This window comes from Phaseolus vulgaris, chromosome 8 (genome assembly GCF_000499845.2).
Source record: "Phaseolus vulgaris cultivar G19833 chromosome 8, P. vulgaris v2.0, whole genome shotgun sequence".
NCBI classification, from domain to species: Eukaryota; Viridiplantae; Streptophyta; class Magnoliopsida; order Fabales; family Fabaceae; genus Phaseolus; species Phaseolus vulgaris.
In genome coordinates, this window is record NC_023752.2 from 20,670,937 (window position 1) to 20,692,839 (window position 21,903).

Here is a 21,903-nt window from a genome sequence, read left to right on the forward strand (position 1 = left end):
TCATTTTACTTTTTAGTAGCTATTTCACCAAATTATGTCTCAATTGTATATGTATGTTATTTTCATTGTAAGTTTTATTTTTAACTATAGTTATTGCCAATTGGCAATCACAATGCATTGATACAAATGTGGTTGGTTTCCTTCCGAACGGAATGTTTGCTAATAAGTTTTTCAACCACTTAGCTTCACTACCAGCCATTTCGAGAGCAACAAACTCAGATTCCATTGTTGATCTTGCAATAAGTATTTGTATGGATGATCTCTATGTAATTGCACCACCCACATGTGTAAACACATAAATACTAGTGGATTTTGTCTCATCTGAATCAGAGATCCAATTAGCATCATTATACCCTTCTAGCACAACGACAAATCCACTATATTCAATGGCATAATCCATTGTACCTCTTAAGTATTTCATGAGTCTTGCAAGCACATTCCAATGATCCTGACTAGAACATTGAGTGTACCTACTCAGTCTACTTATTGCACAAGCAATATCTAATCTAGAAAAGCTCATTAAATGCAATAAGCTCCCAATTATTTGGGCATACTGAGTTTGAGAAATAGATTCTCCTATGTTCTTCTTTAATTTAGAGTTAGCATTTGTTCCTGCCGATTGACTTAACGTCTTCGTACGTTTCTGTTGGCTTCACTTCCGAGAACCCTTCGCTCCCACGTTCCCTTCCTCCGGTTGAATCACCTGAAAACAGAGAAACAAAGGGCGCCCTCGCGGCCGTTTGCACTCCGACGGTCAAGTCAGTATCTCGGGCAATGAACACCAAACTAACACTCTTAGATCACTGTGTGTTCTTTCTCACTCTATTCACCTTCAGAAATGCGTAACTTGCACTCATGAAAGCGTAGAGTGTTCTGTGAAAATGTTAAAACGTACCTTGGTTATGTCTCTTGTCAACCTTATATACCTTTGGTGTCATTGCCCTCCTGTTTAGTTGTGACTTAAGCATTATGTAGGCGCGTCTTAGCGACACTAACGCCCAGACTTAGGGTCGTCCAGTGTGTAAGACTGCCCTGTCGTAGTGCAACCGTCGCGAGATGATTGCTTAGGTGTCGACTCATGCACCCAATCTCTGAGTCATCCGCCCTGGGAGTTCCCTACCCTACTCACGTGCCATGCATGCAGATCACCCTCTGAGACGTGACCCTTACGGGTCGTTTCTGTTCTAGTGGCTCTCTAACGGTGGTGCGTACTGCCGCGTCCCTACACCCCATGCACGAGTCCCTCGTGATTTGGGCCTCTCCCTTCTGGTAACTGGGGTGTGGCCTGAAAACCACCTTTCTTTGTCTATCTTTACTGTTGAGGTGCCGAGGCCCGAGGCCTCCATGCCCTGCCTCTGTGTCGCCCCCTCCACGGTCGTCGTTACCTGTGAACATAAGGAGACACTCTCTTATCCTGTTGTACTTTCTAGGGGTCCCACCTTCGGGGTCCCATCATGTTGACTTTGGTCAACACCCAAGGACCGAACGGTACAGCATCCTAAGGGATGCTCACTAACTTAAAGCCATAGTAATCAAACTTCTTAAGAAGTTTTGCAGTCTATTGTTCTTAGGATAGTAATATTATCCCCCTTCCTTATAATTTTAACTCCTAGAATCATACTTGCTTCATTCATGTTTTTCATCTCAAACTTAGATCCAAGAAAAAAATTGTTTTAAAAACAATATCATCGCATGTACCAAAAATTAGCATGTCATCCACATATAAACATATAATGACACATTCGTCATTTTCAGATCTAGAATACACACATTTATCAGCATCATTGGTAGAAAAAATTTCACAAAGTAAAACATTATCAAGTTTTTCATGTCATTGTTTTGGTGCTTGTTTCAAACTATACAGAGATTTTAAAAGTTTGCACACTTTTTCCTTTTTACGTGCTTGAACTACTCATCCTAGTGGGGGTGTATTTGAGAATAAGGGAATCCCAAATATCTTTTGCTTCCTTGTAAGAGCAATAGACATCTTAGATAACACATTGAGTAAGGTGTGACGACATCTTATTTGCATGCGTCCAAACATCAATTTGTTTCACAGGCGTGCTTGAGTCGGGTTTAGAAGTCATAAGTGCAAAAGCGACTTCGTACATGTCCAACAAGGTGAACATGCGTTGTTGCCAGCATTGAAAATTATGTCTGGTTAAGACTTCAATTTTTGAGACGTCCAGAAACAATTTTGCAAAAATGGTTTGAGTTGCGGAAACGGCATTTGACGTTGTTGTTGTTGTTGTTTGTGTTGTCAACCATAAGTTCTTACGATTGTAGTAAATTTAAGGTGAAAACACGAACAAAGTTGATTTCCTGAAGTGAGTGATCATTGTCCCTAAGAACTTATTCGTGGTGTATTGCGCAAGTCCCCTAAGATACAACAACAACTTCTCAAAAAATACTGAGGATAACAGAACTAGCAAACAACTCTTAAAAAAGTAAGAACACAGGATATCGAAATTTATTTAAAAAAGAAAAGAGAAAGAATGAAGGAGAGAAAAGGAGAAAGATGGTCGTGAGAGAGATGTCTTTGAGGAAGCGGACGAAACCCTTATTTATAGAGTGGGAAAAAATGTAACAGCCCCAAAACTGTTGCAGCTCCAAAACCAACATCGATGGCACTACTTCCCGTCCTAATAGCACAACATCTCGAGAAGAACGGAGGAGATTCGAAAGTCCGAGTCATGCGCATAGAGAACCTGCCTTAGCAAAGATCATGAGTTGTAGAAGAGGATCCCACGTCCGAGAAGCGCTCAAAGATAATCTAGACAATTGCACAGAGGTTGCTAGAAAAAACACAGCAACAAAATTCGATGAAAAAAGTTATATCTTTGTCTTTTGCGATATCTCACATACGATTTTACAAGAGCACCCTTACTAAATTATATATTGGCTATATTTCCAAACAGTAGGAACATATATATCATCATTGTTGGAGCTGCAACCTGCAGGGAATTCAACTAACTGAACTTCAAAATCCAATAAAAGTAGTTCAAGAAGTTCTAATTCAAATTTAACTTCCATTTGTTTATATTGTATTCCATTTAAGCATAGTACATTGTGTGTTAGCAGCATAACATTGCAACGCTATTGCATCAAGGTAACTACGCATTTCTCACTTCAATACAAAAAAAAACTGATTTACCTACGGACCAAATTCGTATGTAACAGCAGAAATCCGTAGGTAAATCAGCATTACCTACAGATTTTCCACGGAAAAAAATTCGTATGTAATGTTGACGTTGGTAATTTACCTACAAAATATGAATCGTAGGTAACAGCAATCCATGGGTAATACCCACGAACAGCAGTCCGTAGATAACACCCACGAACAGCAGTCCGTAGGTAATACCCACGAACAGCAGTTCGTAGGTAATTCCCACGAAAGCAGTCTGTAGGTAATACCCATCGACCGCAGTCCGTAGGTAAAATTTACACACATTACCCACCAACTCTATTCCATGAGTAAAACAATAGATAATCTTACATGCATCATAATATCCATTCATACGTTTAAATGAATGCATTTTTTACTGCTGTATAATATTCAACATATAAAATAATTGAACATATATTAATTGAACAATTTATTATCAAACATCATCCAATACATCTTACATAAAATAAAACACATTTAATTTCAAATTCAAATACATCATAGTTGAAGTCTCTCATTCTTTTCCTTATAATTTCGGACAGGTTCCTTTAGCCGCAAAAAGTGTTGTGAATCATGACAAAAACTCAAAGCATGAACCATTGATACTGACTAGAGCACCTCTGATCTTGGTTGGGGAAGCTTCATAGATGTATAGAGGGGCAGTCATGGATGCCATTCCAACTCCCAAACCAACTAAAACTCTTACCATAATGATCACCAATGGAACAGGCGCAACAGCCATAACCAAAGCACCAAGAAAGAATGCAACATCAGGCACCAAAATAGATCTCTTTCTCCCTAGCTTGTCATTCATCCACCCTCCAAATGCAACACCAATTATAGTTGTTGCCACAGTCATACTTACAATGGTTTCCTGCAGAATAGTGGATTAAAACAATCAATATTTCCACCCCCATTAGTTTCAAACGGAAGAAAGCAAAGCAAACTTAATTTGGAGCCAAGTTCTCTTGTCAACTTAGTCAAATTCATCACGGATGTATAACAAGGCCCTGGAAATCACCCCTGAATGTGAATAATTTAGTCAAAACAAATGTCATTTAAAGTGATCAAAGCAACGTCTTTCATAACCATTCACTGCATGTTTGTTTGTCAAAACTATCTTATAGATTGTCTCAGGTTAAGGAATTATTTTAATTAAAAAAATCAATTTCGTTCAGAATCAAGCTCAATCCAACACATAATAAAGGTGATTTGAACAAGGCTTTTTTTTTATGTAACCTGTATCATAACCAAAGAGAAGGCCTCTTATGCCCGGAGATAAAGCAAGGCGCATGATGTAAGGTGATTCAGTTGTCCTATGCTAGCATTCTTTGAACTCGGTTTTGTCTGCTACTCTTTCCTCCATCACGCTTGAAACATACACAAGTTAGAGATGATGCATGAAAGTGAACTGCATGTCAAAAGCTCAAAATGGAATATGTAAAACTAGAGAAGAAAAGCATGGTTTTCAAAGGAACTTGATTGATAATTAAGATCATATAAATAAAAGGAGTATAATCGCTTTAACTTTTAGAAACATTTTTTATTTATTCTTTTTTAAATATCAAGATATTCTTAATTTGATTAATACAAAGAGAGAAAATTAATATGTACTTTACACCAAATCCATGTCTTCTTAAGTAAAATTTATGACTATAAAAAATAAAGTTATCTAAAGTCAAACACGTGGAATAAAACTATCATCCAAGATGATCACGGGATAATATTGAAATGAGACAAAGAAGAAAAAGAATAAATGTATTTAACATTACAATTCACACCAATTTATTGCACTATAACTACTGCAGTATATACCACAACCCTATGCTCTATACCTTTTAAATTCACTGACCTTATCTATGTCCTCAATTCATTGGCCTTTTCTATGTTCCAGATACACTAGCTCTGTCTTTGTCTTGGATGTATTGCCCATATTTCCTTATTTATATATACAATTTTTTTCTATTGTCCCTATGTTAAAAAATGTTAAAAATGAAAGTTGATCCATATTTGTATCTTGGCAAGATCAATTTTAATTAAATTTTATTGACAATTGTTTTCTAAGTGCATACATACCAAAATTCAATTTTAGTATATAAATTTTTTTTCTATTGTCCCTATGTTAAAAATAAAGTTGATCCATATTTGTTAAAAATGAAAGTTGATCCATATTTCCTAAGTACTTACATAACGAAATTCAATTTTAGTATCCTCGCAATAATTTTTTTCTAATTTCTGAATTTTAAACTTTAAACTTAGTCACAGTAAGTAGGTGTAGTATTTGTTATTATATGCATATTTATTAGATAACAATTAATACAAATATTCATGGAATGTTTTATATTTTACAAAGCAACAAAACATAACAAAATCCAATATCAAACCATGTGTGGCTAAGTAGATGTAACTCATTAAAAATATAAAAACGGTAAAACTACTGTTATGTTTTCTTGTGTGATTGATAAGTTTTAAGACACTACTAAATTTCAAAAATTAATAGCTGAGGGTGTCATTTCCCAAATAAATTTCAAAAGTAAATTTAAGTTTATTACATACATTCTCTTATCTTCTCAAATAACTAACTGTACACTATATAAAATATTCTTTTAGCAAACAATGACTCAACTTCTTAGGCATAACAAATAATTTTTTGTCATTTTTAAATTTTTTGACCTTTAATACTTGTTAGACACAACCTCCATATCTTTTTATTCCTGTCCAAACCATATAATAGTTCGCCCTCAAATGCATTTGTCTATAAATCAACACCTAACTTGAACTAAACAAAAAAGCTGGACTGCATTTCTTAGCTTATCAGGAACCATCTTGCTTTTAATAGCATACCATAAATCTGGTTGTTGATTGATATTGCAGCTAGCTAGATTTAACAACAGGCACAACTGATTTTAAAGGTAATTGTTCCAGTATGAAGGCTACAATTGACTTCTCCCATTCCTCATGTGTCCCAGTCAAAAACACAATGTTCAACAACTGAAATATTGAACCCGTGGTTCACCCTCCAACAGTCATGGAGGAGCATCTGATTCTCAAGTTGCAGGGGACCACATATTTTCTAGCCACCGTGACAATTAACCAACCAACTTAACACCTAAAGTATGATTATTCACACATAAAAGCATAATAGATTTTGCAAATTGTCTGCAGAAAAATACTCTAAAATTTTGGATTTGTTATGTCATATAAACTTGCAGTACAATAATAAAAATAAAAATTGAAAGTAAACTGCAACAAACCAAGAGTGTTAATATTATTTTAAAAAGGAAAATACCTCTCCATTATCAGTCACATAACTATTGCAATCATGTCTTTCTTGATTCAATATCAACTTTTGCTCCAACTCCTTTACCAATTCCATGTACTCCATCTGCCATTTCAGTCTCTCTTTCTACAGGATACCATCATACAACTCCATATAAGATATTGAACAAACATTAGAGATGTTACCCCTAAAAAGCCTAAAAGTTAGCATATTCGGTGATTAAGTTTTTAATAGAATGGGACATTAAGGTTTTGCACAGATACAAAGTAAAGAAACATAGACAACCTATATATAAAAATGCAGAGGCATACATCTTCTGAACAAGTTATTTCAAACAAGTTTGGTCAACAACAAGAATCAAAAGAAGTTACTACACCAAAATGCAGTTACCCAAGTCAAATGAGTCCACACTACATCACGCACTCCTGTCGTTGTTCAAGGTCACACTGAACACATCTCACACCAAGAATCACTGCATGTTCAAAAGGGGATTAGATGGTAAAACTGAAATGAGAAAGAAAAACTCTAAAACGTTTGATTCAAATCAAATAATCTTACCTCTGATGGTAGGGTTTGACTCGTCAATGGATGCGGAAGCTATTCTCTGCCACTTCATTGTTACGATTTTCGCAGTTAGGGTTTGATTCGAAAACTGTTTTCTCTCAAATGGGAAAGATTCACTCTTGGATGAGCTTCGGGATTTCGCTTTTGTGATTTGGGAACGAGGTTCATAGATTTGATTTGAGAACGAAGTGGAGAGGTTTGATTTGGGAACGAGGATCTTATTCGGGTAACACTTTTTTATTTCAATGCTTTGGGTTTTCAATGCAGTACACAGTGCACTTTCAGTTTTTGAAACCAAACATGTTGAAAAATTTCGAACAAAAAATAGGCAGTGCGGTGATTTTTTTAGTTTACCCATGACTTAAATTATATTACCCATGTCTTATCTTTTCCCACCAACTTTTGATTGGTAGGTAAGTACACCTTTACTTTACTTTTCCCAGTTCTACTTTTTTTTTTTTGCCTAAATTGATATTACCTACGGATAGAATGGTGGGTAAATTAAATTTACATAAGAAAAAAATTAGTATGTAATAATCCGTACATAATCAAGCTTTTTCTTGTAGTGCTTTCATTTTAGCAAAATACTGAGGATTTATTTACGTTATACTTTTGTTACACATTCTTTATATTGATCGTTACCAAACAACAGTGTTTATTGTTATAATGGGTACTAGTGCTAGGTAGCATTAACATCTTAACTACTCTACTCAACCCAGTCGTGACATTTTCATCAATGACAGCAAATGCACTCCTCCTCGTGTCTCTTAAATCGAAGCAATAAAATCTCCGGACACCCTCTGAGGGACAGGACATATATCAGGTTGTCTCACTATATAAATTTGATCCCCAACTTCCTTGTAAGAGTCCTGATTACGATACCAACTCCACAAAGCCCACGTTTCATTCTTCACCTGCATACGACATATTGAAACACCGCAGATGAGTGAAAGTTCTGGTTACTTTGTTCAGCCAATTTGAGGTTCCATAAGCTAGTAACGCAAATGCCCTCAGAGGTCATAAAAAATTAAAAAAATACATTTTGCAACTATTTGGCTCCTCTAAAATGAGGGAAGTGTACTTTAGAAGTTAAAGTACAATAATAACCGTTTATTAAATATCAATTGTTGAGATTGTAATTAACTTCAATTTGTATCGTGTATTTGATTTTTTCTCATTACTTAACAGTTGATTGTCCGATCAATAATTGTGAGTATGCTTTATTCCCAAAGTATATATTTTTTTTATTAAAAGAAATAAAATCCAGTGTAATACAATTTTGAAAGGTTGTATACTCTCAGAAGAATTCATTGCTGATAAAAAAAAAACTCTCTGGAAGAGTTATTTAATTTTAGCAACACAGCAGCATTCTAGTGTAACAACTATTTATTTATAGCATCAGGACTGAACATGATATAACAAAGCTTTATACGTTCAACTATCCACCAGTTAATTAATTTTGAGTAGGCATAACTATTAGTATATGGATTTATTGAATATAACGAAATTTGTATCACCATAATTGGGGTGGGGTAGGAAAGGAATGGTACCTCTAGAATCCCATAGCCAAAGCTAGTTTCTCTGAAAGCACTGTAATCTGGCTGGTGATCCCAACAAAACTCACTCTCTGGACCAAATGTAAAATTTGTTGCACAAAAGCCACCCATATAAGGATCAGGAGTACTTAATGGATCAGGACAATGACCAGGCTCGTCTGCAAATTTGATTGCCATCTTCTCTCTGTTACCCCCATCCCCAACTGCAATATGGACAGGACCACATGGATCTAAACTGTAATTGTAAACCCGATTGGACCTCTCATAAGCATGAACCTGTTATTCAATTTAAGTAAAAAGCACAAGCTTAGGCTTAAATCATAAATGTTTGACTAAGTACACGAGCATATATGCGTTATTGTTAACTTCTTAATTACATGCCTGTACTGAACAAATGTAGGAAGAAGATCAGACATAAAATCCGTAAACTTTGCTGATACGTGTTTTAATTTGCTTCAGAAAAACTATCATTAACCATTTGATAACCAGATATTTAGATTGCTTTTATTTTATTATTATATGCTGCAATACAAACACAGATTACGCTTTTAGGATGTAAAAGAACAAACCAAAATTGATTATCGTCATTTAATTTATTTGGACTAAGGATGACTCACATGTCCATTGAATACTATATCCACACCATACAAGTATAACAGGTCTTCCATTTCCACCCTCATGCACTCTGCTTCTCTATAATGGGCTTCATAAGAACTATACCATGGTGGATGCCAAGTTGCTACAAGCCAGGGAGTTATTGATCTATCAACACTTGCCAGATCCCTCTCCAGCCACTTGTATTGATCAGCTGCCATAGTAATAAGCATCTCAGATAACAAGAAGCGGGAATAAACAAGTCAACTGCACTTGAATTTACAGTGCAAATTTTAAACACATTCAACTCCCATTTAACCGTTCTATCCACTATAAATGATATTTTAAACTTGCCTATATTTTTAGATCATATTATATCTTCTCCTTTTTCGCTTTGGTTGTAACTTGTAATAGCAAAATCGCATTGCTGCTCTTTCAAAATTTAGGCCTTGTGTTAAGGCTTCTTTTGATTCAATTTCTGACTTAGGCAAGAGTGTTATATCAGACAGGAAATTTCTTCCACATTTATCATACAAAATACATGGTCAATCAAAGTAGTTTCACAAGTAGTAGTATATAAATGAATCCAAATATATGACTAACTCAAATAGCATTCCACATTCTTGAGAAGCAGGGTACAATGAAGTTTCACAAGGGTCACCCTCTTAGCTCGTTATCTTTTCATTTGCAGTTGTAGTATTTACTCTGATCGTCCGAGCTTAAAAGTAATGTACAGTGAAGTTTCATAAGGGTCATTCTCTAAGCTCATTATCTTTTCATTTTAAGTTGCAGTATTTAATCTGATGATGCTAGCTTAAAAGTTATTAGCCGGTCAGTGTAGACACTAAACTGATATGAACTTGGATATTATGGGTACTCAAGTCCCACGTAGAATACTCTGGGCCAGGTAGAATATTTAAGTATCTGGTTGATCTTTCTTTAGAGGCTAACATTTCCTTACAATTTTCTTTCTGTCTTTCGAACATGGACTGAAAAGTGTGTCCACTGAATCAATACTATTAAGTAACAACTCAAAATAAATCAATTAAAGGAAAATGACAGCACTGTGTAAAGGGGTAGAACAGGGAAATACCTTTTTTATCATAACTAATATAGGCCCCAAGCATAATAAAATGAATGCCCCCAGCATTGAAAGAGTAGTACAATGTGGATGAAGATCCACTTTCTTCAGAGGGGAATGCAAACCTAGAACTGTAGGCCACAAATGTCCTGTTATCAGCCTGTTCTTCTGTTTCGTGATTTCCTTCTACCACCATTATTGGAACTTCAGCTACTAGATTCTGCATAAACCTGGAATCATTCAGTGATGGTAGCATAAGAAGATATAATATAAAATATAATGTCACGGTGCTTTTTTGTCACCCTTAAACTATTGTGTAGAAGTTATGCAATTTGTCTACATACCTTCCCCAATAGTCCCATCGAGGCTGGTAAGTTTCATGTATAGGACTTTGAGGAAACGAGCATTTATAACAGTCAGAGCCAGTTCCATTTGTGAGATACAGATTCGCATAGGTTACATCACCAATCAATAGAATAAGATCAGGTTCATTATTAGTCAGGTGACCTATGGTAGTAGTTGTATTATAAGTGAGACCAAGATCTCCTACTATAGCTACTTTGCCTGGGTAGCTATGTAGACCAGAAATTGGCATGGTCCTGAAATAGTATATATCACTCATGGCTTGTAATGCTGGATCTCCACATTGATAATAGTACAGTGTGCTTGGTTCCAATCCTACATATACAGTAAAAAGTACAATAACATATAGTAGTTGTATTTAAGTAAACAGTACGCGAAACTTGCATACAATATCAACTTTAGTTCAAGAACAATGACCAAAGTTATTTGAATGACATATTACACAGGGTATATAGACAACACATTACTATAATTTGACATAAAACTTAAACACTGAAATAGAAACAGTGATATGGAAAGTCCGTAATATTGAACTCTTGCTAGGAAAGAAATGGGGGGAAATATCACCTATGAGTCGAACGTGATGGATAATTCCAGAAGTGTAATTCTGAAGGCCATCGAAAGGATAGAGCTGGCTGTAGATGAGAGATTGACCCCTAGCTTCATGCACTAAATCAAATCTCGAAGTTCCATATTGAACAACACTTGAGACAGTCTGAGGGTCTAAAGGCTTGATGTCGAAACCAATTTGAAACTCCCCTGTTATTATCACATCATCATCCACGAAAACCATCATGAATTACACCACCTTGGATTAAAATTATCCAAACCCAATTTAATTTATGTTCAATTCACTTATTATAAGTGTATTTTGAGTTCACGTTACATGATTCAAAATCACACAAAAATGCCAGCTAACGTGATCTTAGATGAAAATTCATATGTTATGTTTAATTCTACTGATTTCGAGGTTAAACAGATTTAGGCATAGACTTTGAACTGGATAAAATAAATTTATACTCAACTGTACTACCAACTTCTTGTAGAGAAAACATTCAAGCATAAATAACACACTTAAAATCAATTGTAGACGCAATAGTGAACTACTTTAAACTGTTGAGCAGGTCGAATTCGTCCCTAAATTTCTTCATTTAAAATCATATTGATATTAGTAATACATAGTCCAAGTCGAGATACCTGTAATCCACGAGATCCAAACAGAGTCATGGGTGGTAGATAGAGACAAAGAGATCTGTTCAGGCTCGAAACCCCGGACGCGGCGGCGAACGCGGGGATCGGAGGGCGGCAAGTCGACGGCGTTTCCGCGCAAGGAGTGGTCGAACGGAACGGTGACGGGATCAAAGGGACCTTCGAGAGTGGAGGGAACGCGGCAGTGAGAGAAACCTGCAAGCAGATTCAGCAGCAGAAGAAAAGCGCAATGGAATTGAAGAAAGGGAAAAGCAATTGTCGACATTGGAGAATCCAAAGGCTGAACGATTTTCCATTCGCTAGAAGGAATATGTCAATATTTTGTAGTAGTTGTAGGGTGTGGGAAAGTGTGAGAACGTGGTAAGTGCGGAATATCTCGGAACTGAAAGTGAAGTACTTCTGCTATCACTGCTTAACCGTTTATTGCAGTGTAAAGAGTACAGAATATTTGTTCTATTGAACCAATTCCGTGGCAGGTTTTGTTTCATATAAGAAAAATGTCATGCAAAATATGCGGGGAAAAGAATAATATTTTAATTGTTTCTGCATTCCATGTAATTAGTTATTGTTTTAAAATATTTTAAATATTTTGGTTTACGTTTTTATTTTAGGCTTCTTTTTCTTCCTCCAGTCTTTCTTTTCTATCCTTTCTCTTTCAGCTTTTCTGCAATTGCTGATATTTTTTTTTTTCACATTGGAAGTTTGTTTTTGTTTGTGTTGTTTACGGTGTGGGTTTGGTTTTTCTGCAATGTGGGTTTTGTTGTCGGGGTTTCTGAAGCGGGAAATAGTTTTCAATTTGTTTTGATAGTGATTGTGTATAGCGGTGCTATTACATTGGAAGTGGTGTATTTCGTTTATCAATGATAATATATTTTTTTATTGATTTATTTTTAAAATAATGATGTTGTTTAATATTTTTTTGGATGATGAATAATGTAAAGTTTATTTCTAATTTTTTCACACACTTACAAAATACATTTTATTTTTATTGATTTATTTTTGAAATATTGATGTTGTTTAATTTTTGTTGGGTGATAAATAATGTAAAATTTGTCCCTCTTATTTGTCATGTGGTGACCCCTATAACAATATGTGGTGACCCAAAGTGAAATTCTTGCACACAAACATTTACATAATACATTTTCTCTTAATTGGTTTATTTTGAAAAGATTGATGTTGTTTAATTTTTGTTGGATGATGAATAATGTAAAGATTGTCCCTATTATTTGTCATGTGATGACCCTTCGTAAAAATGTGGTGACCCAAAGTAAAATTCTTGCACACACACATTTACACAATTTTATTATTTTGGTATTTCATTTCATGTTAGGGGTTATTTGGTAGGTCTATATTTCAGTATTGTTATATTATTTTATTTGATAGATGGTTGTATTTTGGCACATCTAGTTTCGGGTTGTCTAAATATAGAGATTCTTCATATAATTATATCTTTAATTTAAAGAATACCATTATATATATATATATATAATTAACAAAAGTTTAAGCCAGTATTTGTTTTTAGTGGTCTGTTTACTTAGTTAGAGAAAGGGTGAGTTGCATGTTTGTTTTCATACAACCATCTATCAAATAATATAATACTCCCTTAAATTTTGACACATCTCCTCCCCAATTCAAATACAATCTAAATATAGTTTATAATAACTTTTTATTCCTTTCCAGCAAAATTTATAATTTTCTTTTGTTAAATGTGGTGTTTTCCCAACATTCAATGGTTGAGATTTCAATAAGTTTAAATTATTTGTATTCTCTTCTTATAAAACCTTATGTTACGTGTGAACTGTGAATTATTTAGATTTGGTGATTCTATTCTTTACTTTTGTTTTTATTTTTTTTTAAATAGTTCTATTTCTAATTCTAAAAGATTATAAAAGGATATATTTTATTCAGACTCATTTGGTCAAGTTTATTAAAGAAATTATAAAATTATTATTAAGATATAATCACACATAACTTAAGAGCGATCGATAATATCTCTTATTATTAAACAAAACTAATTACATAAATAAATTTAGACACATCACAATATCCTAATTCAAGTAACTTGGCTTAGAGAACAATCAAATTAAATTAATAATTAATAAAATCAATAAAATAATCAATGGAATAAAATCATAAATTAATTAATCATACTATAAGATAAGATCTCTGATGAACAATTATAAAAAGAACTATTGAAGATCAAGATTAAACAAGACACAAAAATTCTTAGCGTTTTAGGCTAAAATAACGATTAATGTATTAAATAGTTAATCTTGGAATTAATTTAATGTTTGAGTTGTAATTTTTTTTATGTTTAATGTGTTTTAAGTTAGCTTTCATTCTTTGATCTTAGTTAGATTTGATATTAAATGACATATAGAAGTGTTTTGAGCCTTCGTGTATTTCAATAAAAATAAATAAACTTGTTATAGTTTGCAAAATAGAAAAATTTAATTGGTTACTTTTGTTTTAATAAACTAAAATTACTTAAAGATTTCAAAAAGTGGAGTGGAGACATTTTAATCGATTAAAACACAATTTAATAAACTAAAATCACTAAAAAACAACTTTAAAGTGATTTTAAATTACTAAAATGTTGTTTGAACTAAATAAAATGTTATAAGACTTTGCATAACTTAGTTTAGTTTATTAGAAAATACTTTAATGGCATACTTATAAAGTTAAATTTTTTACTTTTTTAAATATAAATTAGCTTAATATTTAATACACATGAAATCTTTCAAAACTCTTATGAGAGTCTTGTATTTTGAAAAGCATTTTTTTAAGTTTTTTTTTACAAGAATGATGTTACTTGTTGAGTTCTCAGCAATAACAAGATTGAAGAAAATCCTTTCTATACACAAAGAACTCTCATACAACAATGTTTTTACAAAGATCACAAGAAAGCTCTATATATAGACTCTATGCAGAAGAAGTAACAAAAGATCATTCAAAACAAAAAAATCGTTAAGACAATTATAACAACACGTACAAGATTGTCTAACTTCTCCTCCATGTTAAACGATCTAACTGTCTGACTAAACTCATACATCATTTAGAGTCAATCATCATATTACCTTATAACTCGATACTCTTATCTTGAAGGTCAATGCATCTCTATTTTACAATTTTTAGCTAACTTTTGATGTAGTCTTGTTATTTTCTATATTATTTTGTGTTGTTGGTTCTTGATCAAGGTTTTCTTGTGATAAAATTTCACAAGAGATTGTAAAATATCTTATAAGATTCAAGATATTGGTTTGCTTTGCAATAGAATTTCATAAGTAATGGTTGTAAGTAAAAATAGATTGTACATAAAAAAGAGAAAGTTGAATTGATGTTTTACACTTTTGTTTATTTATTAACAAATTGAACAAAGATTTGAGTTTCTAAAAAAAGAAATAAGAAATGTATTAAGAAGTAGATAAAAGATACAAGTTAAATGCATAAAAGATTTTAGAATTGTACATATATTTGTCATTAACTTAATGTAACATTCCTAATTTTAGATAATTATATTAATTATTTTATTTTTAATTTTAAATAATTAAGAGTTAGAAAATCTTATATTTTAACTCTTATGATTAAATTTATATTTGGTATATATATATGTGTCGTATTCTATCTAGATAAAGTATGAACATTGAAAAATAAAAAATAAAAAATTACGAAATATTATAACTAAATAAAATAAAAATGATAAAAATATTAAATTATTTATTTAATTATGAAAATATAATAATTAATTATCAACTACAATAATTTAAGAACCGTCTAATAGATAAGAAGGAATAAAAAATAAAATAGATAAGATAAGATAAGATGGATATCGTTAATGAAGGAATTTCATCATACTTTTATAAAAAAACGGCTTATAGATAAGTGGATTGGAAGAGAAAGTGAAGGAAGAAGGTAAGGGGAAGCTAGTAGAGTAAGAAAAGAGAGAAAGGGAGAAAAAAAGAGAAAAAAAAAAAGGATATTTGGAGTAAGGAGGTTTTCAATCTTCACACTTGAAGCTTTACTTGTGATATATCTCTCCAATTAAAGGTAAGACACGAAGTAAGATTAAACTCTTTTATAGTAATTTCAATAAACTTATACACTCATTAATTTTATTTATTTACTATTAGTTCTAGTTACACACTTTTCCTATTTATTTCTTTATTTTTTTTTCATTTACACATTCGTACTATTTATTTATTTATTTTTATCTCTAATTGTCCTATTTATTTATTTTTATTTTTAGTCACAATCTGGTTCTTTTTATTTATTTTTTTTCTCTAGTTACACATTGATCATATTTAGTTATTTATTTATTTTACCTGCACATTAGTCCTATTTATTTATTTATATTTTTATTATTCTATTTTCCTATAATATATTAATTCATATCTAATTATTTAAAGTTCTTGCTTTAATATTTATTTTATTTTATTTTATTTGAAATATAATTCTTTTAACTCAAAATAAATATATAAAGTAATAATTAAAATAAAATAAAAGTAATTATTATTTTTATTTAATAAGTTTGGATAAAAGAAAGTTACTTACATGTTTTATTTATTTTTATATTTTTTTTATCTTTTTGAATGATGTGTATAAATTATTGGTAAGAAAAATGTGACATATCTTAAAAGTCACCATGTTATGTGATTCTTGAAAGTGCCAAAGAATATGTCAGTTGAGAAGAAAAAGTCATAAAATTCATTGCATTGAGTTAAGACCATGTTAATGTATGAGTTTTTGTATTTAGTAAGTCACACTTTGGTACATTGCGAAATGAAAGGCAGAGACCGGGTGTGGTCTAAAAAAGTTACCAAATAGGTGAATATCTAGATAGTTCAGAATAACACTCTGGACTAAGATATTCATTGGTCAAACTTGGGACTGTCCAATACTTGTTCAGCATCGTCGATGTTAGGTAGTTAGCATCCCCTTTTATTGGTAGATGACCAGAATTATCGAAAAAATTAATTATGATTGTGTCAATGTTTTTTATGAAAAATACTCAACTACCTAATCACTTTCCAAGTAACTTTTGATGTTTAAAGTGGATCATCAGATGTGGAATGTGAATCCATGTGTCATAAAGTGAGATTAAGTCGTATGGAATATAGGTAAAATCATTGACGCGCATTCTGCATTGTGTGTTAAGTTTATTAAGATTGATATTTAAGACTTACAAAGATTTCACTCTTTTTCGTATTTTTTTTTTTTTTAATATGTACTTGTTGTACAAGTAGAAACAAAACCTCTTTAATAAGAAATGTTCACGAAGATTTTGGGATATTTTCTATAGAATATTGACTCGTGAAAAACTAATAAATAAATATATAAAATATATGAATAATTCTCTACTGATATAAAATTCTTATTATTATATATAAAAGAGTCTAAGTCACCAAATTTCTTGATGGAAGAAAACTTTACTAAAATATATAAAATTAATGCTACTCGGTTTCTTAAACTGTTTCTTGAGTAAGTAAGAAATATAATATAATTTGTAAATTGTTAAACCCAGAAGAGCACAAAAAACATTATATGAAACTATCTTAAAAAAACTTAATCAATTAAATTTAATGATAATAAATTATATCTCAAAATACAATTGAAACAACTTAATAAATTATTAGTTCATACAATTAATAAATACACATATCAATTATTATGAAATTACGAGATAATCAATTATATCTTTTTTAAATTGATTATGTGGTTCTTAAATGATTCTCAAAATTACAAAGAACAACTCAATGGATTATTTCACATAAAATTTATTAACTATACATTGATATATTGAGACTGTTCTCACAAAAAGGATTGAGAACACTCAAACAAGCTGACAACACAGACTTCACTAGTCGGTCTCTTGGATTTGGGCTTCCAGCTTCTCTCCAGGTTGGGCTTTTGGCTTCTCTCCATGTTGGACTTTTGACTTCTCTCCAGGTTGGACTTTCAGCTTCTCTTCTCAAAGATGGGAGTGTGTACCTGCAAGGCGCTCCGATGTCAAAGTCAGAAATAGTTTTACATTCATCAGATAAAATTCACTCTACCTTACCTCTTGGGTTGATCCTCTATTTATAGGGTTTTCTTATTGGGCTTATACCTTGTTTGGGCCTTTCTTTCTGCACCTCTTTATTATTTTATACACACCCATTAATTTGGACTCTTATTGATTTGGGCCTTGCTATAGTGATTATGTATATATGTTTGTTTTATCCTTTATATATATAGTTCTCGGTATAACTTCTCGGTATATACTCTCGGTTATCCCTCTCGGTCCTGGTAGTACACTAGCCCCCCAAGCATAAAGATTTTTATTTACATTAGAAAATCTTTATGCCTAATATTATGAAATGTGTCAAGAATTTTTTTAGAAATCATTTTTGATTTTGCATTAAATGTCTCGTTTTGTGTGTTTTTTCTTGATCAGAACAAATGATTTGATGTGAACGATTCACTCAACCGTTAGATGAAAAATATTTGAACGGTTTGAGATGTTATGACGTTTCAAATTTTAGGGTTTTACTTCCATTATAAATACTTTGCTTCATTTGCTATTTTGGGTACTATCTTATCTTGTTCTTTTCTGAGAGATCTAGCAAATTGTTTCAAAGGTATAATGTCTATTTTGAGCTCTTTTTTCGTTTCTGATGAATTTACCGGTTTTTCGAAGTTGTGAATCTACTGAACGAGTGGTACGAACTGAGCAAAATCTGGAATCCAAGTCCTCATTTGTTACTCTTTCATGTATGAAAGATTCGAATGAAGCTGCTACTGCTGTCGTACCCCACAAAGTCGAAAGGATTGCACCACAAAGAACCCCTCGTCCTGGTTACAACTGGGTTAATTCTAAAGTCCAAGAATTTTTCTCTCTGTATCGTTCCTCTAATGAGCTTTGTGATTTTCTTTCTAACACCCAAATCTATTCTTCTAATATTAATGAGGATATAATTTCTTTTCAGCGTGCCGAGAATGTTGATAACGTTTGGCATGGTCGTGAAAATGAAAAAAGTGAATTTTTTTTTATTTTTATGCTTGTTTTTTTAGTGATCTTCACATTCGATTTCCATTCAATGATTTCCAAATGGGTGTAATCAATTTTCTTAATATTTCTCCCACCCAACTTCATCCGAATGGTTGGGCTTCTATACAAGCTTTTAGCTTCTTGTGTAAATTATTATCACTTTCTCCTAGCCCAAAATCTTTTTTGTATTACTATAAATAGAATTTGGTAAACAACCAGGCTAGTTATCCTTAATTAGTAAACCTATAATTTGTTTTCTCAAGCCCTTTACTTCTTCATATAAGGACTTTAAAGGAGGTTTTTTCAAGGTCTTGATAGAGGAAGATGGAAAGAAATATTTCTTTAACGGTGATACCCCTAAATTTCCTTTCTATTGGACTAACGAACCTTTGAAGTTTAACTTTTGGTCATACCACTCTATGGATGTTGATGATCGTCGTGTAATTGATAAAGTCTTTCTGTTACTTTAAGATCAGGAGCGTAAAACCACCTTTATATAGACCCACCAAGTGGTCAAAAACATTTAATAAAGGAGCCAAGTTAGTTAGGATCATTTAAAACATATTAAAACTGCTTAACAGAATTCTGTTAAGGTTTGCAGGAAAACAATCGGTTGTTTTGTCGAAACAATCGATTGTTTTGGTTTGACAGCAAAGTCAACCAAGTTTTTCAAAAACAGCTAAGGTAAAACAACCTGTTGAATTTTTTACAGCTTTTTAGAAAACACATATTTTCAAAAGGTTAAAGATTCAAATGAACTTGGATCAACTTAAGGAGTGAATTAACAAGTTTCAAACAACTAGACAACACACACACCCAACAGCAAGGTCTTCAAGCTTTCCTCTTGGATTTGGAGACATCAAAGCATCTTGTTCAACAATCTCCCCCTCTTTGATGAAGACAAATCCCTGGTTTGTTTGTGTTGTTGTTTTTGAACTTGAAAGGTCCTGCAAAACAGAATTTGTACATATATAAAGCAAGTATACCAGCAAGATACCAAGGCACACAAAACCAGTTTTCTGCATAAGCCTTTAAGCAGAAAAACCAGTCAAATAACCATAAAAACCAGTGCCAAAATGAGACTTGTGTGCAGCAGAACTATGGTGAATAAGAGCATGGCAGCAGCAGAATTTAAACCATGATAAAACCAGATAGCACCATAGTGTAGCAGCAACATTACAACACATAAAACCACACAATTCTCCCCCTATTTGTCTTCTCAAATAGAATGAAAGAAGGGATAAAAACAATTGAATTTCCAGCATTGAAAACCAGCATATAACAGCAACATGATAAACTAGAAAACTTGTGTGTTGTAGCAACACCATTGTAGCAACAAATCTTTGATACCATATCAGAATTGCAGCAAAATCTATGGTGTATCAGAGCTATGACAACAACAGAATCAAAGTACCATAGACCCCAGAAATTTCAGCAAGGAGACCACAATTTCTCCCCCTATCTTTTCTTCATCCAGCAATTCAAGTTGGTCAAATGATTGCTCAAGAGGTGGATTTGGTAGACACATTTTCTCTTTTGTTAAGAGCAAACCTTCCAGATAATCCAAAGATACATTTACAAATATTCATCAACCCCATGACCACCAATGTGGTTGCCATTCATAAAAAGCTTTGAATCTGAAGGAAAACAAAGAATATATCTCTTTATGATCTAATTCAGAGGCACAAGGAATGCATATTTGACTCAAAATGGGTTATGAAAGAAAAGAAACAGTTGTAATCATGCATAAGAAATCATGACAGCTTTATTCAAATGTGTCAGAGGTAAAACAATCGGTTGTTTCGTGAAAACAATCGGTTGTTTTTCTGAGACAACAAAAAAAAAGTTATTTTTTCAAAGCAAATCATCTTTCAAAGTGATGGGAAATGCATAATGAAATACATTCATACCTTTGCATTACCTCAAGCATGTTTAGAATCTCATTTGGTCTTATGAAGCCAAAAGCATAGGATGAACATGTACAACATACTTTACATATCTCATGAATTTTGACTTGTCAAGAATATGAGTAAGGTGTATGCTCTTAAGCTATAAACATCACTTTGATTAGTCTTCAACATAGCACCTGTACTTGAAAGGTCCTGTAACACAGAATTGATGCATATACAAAGAAAGTATAGCAGCAAGATAACAAGACACACACAAACCAGTTTTCTGCATATACAACATTAGCAAAATAAAACCAGAAAAAAATTAATGTAATCAAGTGCTTTCAAGTGCAGAGAAGCAACAACATAATGCACAGGTTTAAAGCTAACTATACAACCAAATCAAGCATAAACTTCTCCCCCTATTTGATCTACAAATAGACAATGAGAAGGGTTGTACAAAGCAGAAATCAGAATGATAATAGAGTAGTCCAGCAGTACAAACAATTTTGACATTTCAAGAATGGAACATGTCATAGAGCTTTCAAGAAAACAAGTGGATATAACTTTTATTATCAAATTTTGAGGCACACTCAATGTATATTTGTCCAAAAGCAAGATTTGAAAAAGAGAAATAGGTTTAATCATGCATAAACAAACTTGACAGCGTTATACAAAGGTGCTAGAGGAAAAACAATCGGTTGTTTCGAAAAAACAATCAGTTGTTTTATTGTGACAACAAAAAAGACATTTTTCATAACCAGAAATTACCTTTTAAATTAATGAAAATGCAATATGCAATTTGTTCATACCTTTGCATAGAGAACCTCAATAGATTCACCCAAAAAGAAGACTTTGAGATGTTCATATGGTCACAAGGCACACTTACATAAAATGAGAAATGAAAACACACATACTCTCTTTATTCTTGAAGTTTCTCTTTTAAGCACCCACTATGCATGTGCCAAGATGTCTCTTGACTTTCAAAGAACCTTGCAAGACATATACAATTGAAAGTGTAGGTACAAAGATTGACTTTACTCTTGTCACTTTTCCCTTTGACAGTCATTCTTCAAGCCCAAAGATGATTCTTGGCTGCCAAAGATACCTACAAGAGAGGATTAAGAAGCAAGATTTGGTCCCCTTATGAATTTGGGTCCAATGATGTTAGTAG

The 21,903-nt window shown here is 32.6% G+C and overlaps 1 protein-coding gene and 1 long non-coding RNA gene across 2 annotated transcripts; both read right to left on the reverse strand.

Annotated features, from left to right (window-relative positions):
- Positions 1 to 3,564: 3,564 nt before the first annotated feature.
- Positions 3,565 to 7,273, reverse strand: LOC137825719 (uncharacterized). The gene is made up of 5 exons (XR_011083333.1): positions 7,005 to 7,273; positions 6,837 to 6,918; positions 6,456 to 6,572; positions 4,406 to 4,536; positions 3,565 to 4,040 (listed from the first exon to the last, which is right to left on the reverse strand). It is a non-coding gene; the product is annotated as an uncharacterized lncRNA (long non-coding RNA).
- A 263-nt stretch (positions 7,274 to 7,536) lies between these two features.
- Positions 7,537 to 12,271, reverse strand: LOC137825718 (purple acid phosphatase 15). Its single transcript, XM_068631459.1, has 7 exons — positions 11,802 to 12,271; positions 11,172 to 11,363; positions 10,586 to 10,919; positions 10,254 to 10,471; positions 9,184 to 9,374; positions 8,561 to 8,842; positions 7,537 to 7,924 (listed from the first exon to the last, which is right to left on the reverse strand). Exons 1-7 carry the CDS (start codon positions 12,076 to 12,078, stop codon positions 7,778 to 7,780), a joined length of 1,641 nt encoding a protein of 546 aa, XP_068487560.1. The 5' UTR covers positions 12,079 to 12,271; the 3' UTR covers positions 7,537 to 7,777.
- Positions 12,272 to 21,903: the final 9,632 nt, after the last annotated feature.

Bases quoted from the DNA above. Each gene is read 5' to 3' on its own strand.
- LOC137825718 (XM_068631459.1), bottom strand. From the start codon at position 12,078: ATGTCGACAATTGCTTTTCCCTTTCTTCAATTCCATTGCGCTTTTCTT. The intron at 10,472-10,585 runs GTATGTAGACAA...GAATGATTCCAG, and splicing joins CGATGGGACTATTGGGGAAG to GTTTATGCAGAATCTAGTAG. The intron at 7,925-8,560 runs GTACCATTCCTT...TGTCGTATGCAG, and splicing joins TTGGCTATGGGATTCTAGAG to GTGAAGAATGAAACGTGGGC.